A 3245-nucleotide genomic window follows, 5' to 3' on the forward strand; every position below is an offset into this window, starting at 1 on the left:
CTTCAAAATCTTCATTTAAGGGGCCTAGGAGATAGCTCAGTAGAATAAGCACTTGCCTGGTAAACACAAGGGCCTGAGTTCAATCCCCAGTTCCACCAAAAAAAAAAATCTTCGTTAAGTGAGAAGAGGGTGATAAGAGTCTACCACACTGTCTGTTATAAATGACTTAAAGTGGGGCACTCCTGGGCTGAGGGCTGTGGCATCTGTTAGCAGTCATTATGGTCCTGAAATAGTGAACAGAGGCCGCTCTACCAGGTTAGACATGACACACTCCCAAGTTAATGTGGTCTTTGCTTTCCTGATCTTGTAGGATCCCATGGCAACTGTAGTGGAAGTCAGGTCAAAACCAAAGAGCAAGTGGAGGCCTCAAGCTTTGGACACTGTGGTATGTTCTAGATAGCCTGTTACAGGCACTAAGGAACAATTATTTCCTGTTGTTGGGGCTGCAGTTTTACTTACACAAAGCACTCAAGACATGGACCTGCTTGACCTCAATGTTTTTTGTTATTGTTTGTTTGTTTTAACTTTAAAATTAACAAATATAATCAATCACTAGTACATCTACCAAAAAAAAATTGTTAACAAATGCAACATGACTGCATTAGGTGAGGTTTGAGAAACAGGAAGACAAATGATCTATAATCTTTCTACCTTTGCATAATCACTGGCATAATTTTGATACCTTTTTTTTCATAGTACTAGGATTGAACATCACACAGAGCTGTGTCTTTTAGCCCTTTTTGTGTGTGTTTTTCTTTATTTGAAAACTTAGTAAGCAGCCTGTGTAGGGTTCAGACTCTTAATCTTCTTTCCTGAGCCTCACACCTGGGATCACTAGCATGCATCACAATACCTGACTCCTATTTTTTTAACCTTTTTTTTTTTTTAAGCTGGCTCAGCCCCCAGGGCGGGGCTGCACCAGATCGAACCCTGTCCCTGTCCCTGCACTTGCCTAAGCTTGCCTAAGCAGGCGCTTTAGACGGCTGAGCTATCTCGCCGGCCTTCCTATTTTTTTTTTTTAATATATTATTTTTATAGCATTGTGTTTAGAGTAGCTTGGTTTTTTCCATGCAAGCACTCTGCCATTAAGCTTATTATCCCCAGCACAATGTGTATTTTATACCTCACTAGTTAAATATACTTTCACATGTGGTCAGCAGCATTATTGGAGTGTCACACAGGGAAAAGAGCAGCTAGCTATTCCCTAGTAGGCCTCATTATTGGACTGTCACATAGGGAAAAGAACAGCTAGCTATTCCCTAGTAGGCCTCACAGGATGCTTTTCATTATTCAGGGAAATTTTGTAGGACTTGAGTAGTATTCCCAAAGTGTATTTCTCAAATTGTCTATGTTAGCGTGTGTGTGTTAGACTGCATATTAAAAATACAGACATCAGGCCGGGGAGATGGCTCAGTGGAATAAACGCTTCCCTGGCAAGTACAAGGGCCTGAGTTCAATCCCCAGTTCTGAAAAAAAAAAAAGACCCAAAAATACAGACGTCATCCTCTAGCCCAGCCCTACCCTGTCATAGTCTCCAGTGGTTGAGCCCATAAATCTGCTGGCTCCCAGGTTAGTCTTAGGGCTGCACATCAGTGTCTGAGAACCACTGCTTGGCATCCGCCTACCTGGCACAAAAATCTGTGAGCACAGTTCTTCTCACATGAGGACAGCAGGTAGAATGACAGGCCAGGCCTGCTGAAGATGTATTGTGTAGTTGTGTGGGCCCGACTCTCCTGTAACTTAACAGACCTTTTGACTCTCTTAACAGGAGTTGGAGAAACTGGCTTCTCGAAAATTGAGAATAAATGCTAAGGAAACTATGAGAATTGCTGAAAAGCTCTACACTCAAGGGTAAATATTCTGTCAGTACCTGAGAGTGTACATACTGTGCAAACACTTTCTATCACTGAGCTACGAAATCCTACTCTTGACCCCTTGGTGACTCCCTAGACCCCTGTCTAGAGACAAACCAATAGCAGTGGCACCTTTATAAGTTGTGTGCCTGTGAAAATCATCCCTGCCTTGGCCATGAGTACCCCGGCACTGAGGTTCCCTGACTGTTAAGCACTTGAACTTTTAGTTGTCCTAATCAAGATGTATTATAAATATATACTGGATTTTGAAGACTTATATGAAAATAAGATAGAAACTATCAATAATTTAATTTTTTTTTTGCAGGAGTATGGACCAAATCCAGGGCCAAACACATTCTAGGCCAGCACTCTGCCATTAATTTATCTAAATAATTCTTTTTTTTTAAGTAGCATAGAAAATTGGGCCGGGGAGATGGCTTAGTGGAATAAGTGCTTCCCTGGCAAGTGCAAGGGCCTGAGTTCAATCCCCGGTTCCAAAAAAAAAACAGTAACCATGGGCACACTGATGGATGCCACAGTTTTGGCAGAAATTTAACTTCTCCAAATAAACCTAAGTGAAATAAAATTATATATAAGAATCTAAAAAAAAAGTAGCATAGAAAATGTACAGTTATAGAGTCTACATTAGTTTTATTGAACAGCATTTTTCTTTGTATGCTTTTTTAAAAAGTACAGGGGCTGGGGAGATGGCTCAGTAGAATAAGTACTTCCCTGGCAAGCACAAGGGCCTGAGTTCAATTCCCAGTTCCACAAAATAAAGAAAGAAAGAAAGAAAGAAAGAAAGAAAGAAAGAAAGAGCAGTTACACCCTGTCAGGACTGGCAAGACTAATGTACCACAAACCCTAAGAGAGGCTAATGACATGGCCAAGGCTACAGTATTGCTAGAGAAGGCCTTTATCTTCTACTGTGTTGTTTCCTCTTTGCGTTGGCTTTTTGACGTATTCTCACAAGAAAACTTGTTGCTCTTCGCTCCTAAGGGATGCTATCTTAAACCTTGTGTCAGTGTGCGTCTTGTAAGTACTTTTTTTTTGAGTTGGCTATCAGATGACTGATTGCAGGTGTTATCTAAGGATAGTTTTTAAAGACCAAAGAAAGAATTTAGCATTTTCTTTTTGTTTCCTTTCTTTTAGGTATATCAGCTATCCCCGAACAGAGACAAACATTTTCCCCAAAGACTTAAACTTGATGGCATTGGTGGAACAGCAAACACAGGATCCACACTGGGGGGCCTTTGCCCAGAGCATTCTAGAACGGGGTGGCCCTACCCCACGCAATGGAAATAAGTCTGACCAAGCTCATCCTCCCATTCACCCCACCAAATATACCAGCAACTTGCAGGTTGGTGTCCCTGAGTGTGCAGCCTGCTGAAA

At 41.5% G+C, this 3245-nt stretch overlaps 1 protein-coding gene across 2 annotated transcripts in view; it reads left to right on the top strand.

Moving 5' to 3' along the window:
• The window catches only part of Top3a (DNA topoisomerase III alpha), a 42736-nt gene that overhangs the window by 23341 nt on the left and 16150 nt on the right, over positions 1-3245 (top strand). For both annotated transcript variants that reach the window (XM_004640286.2, XM_023700136.1), the window contains 3 exons: positions 311-385; positions 1769-1851; positions 3006-3213. In XM_004640286.2, the coding sequence (XP_004640343.1) occupies positions 311-385; positions 1769-1851; positions 3006-3213 (366 nt within the window). The remainder of the gene's footprint in view (positions 1-310; positions 386-1768; positions 1852-3005; positions 3214-3245) is intronic.

Source organism: Octodon degus, unplaced genomic scaffold, assembly GCF_000260255.1.
Source record: "Octodon degus isolate 3935 unplaced genomic scaffold, OctDeg1.0 scaffold00122, whole genome shotgun sequence".
In the NCBI taxonomy this organism is placed as follows: domain Eukaryota; kingdom Metazoa; phylum Chordata; class Mammalia; order Rodentia; family Octodontidae; genus Octodon; species Octodon degus.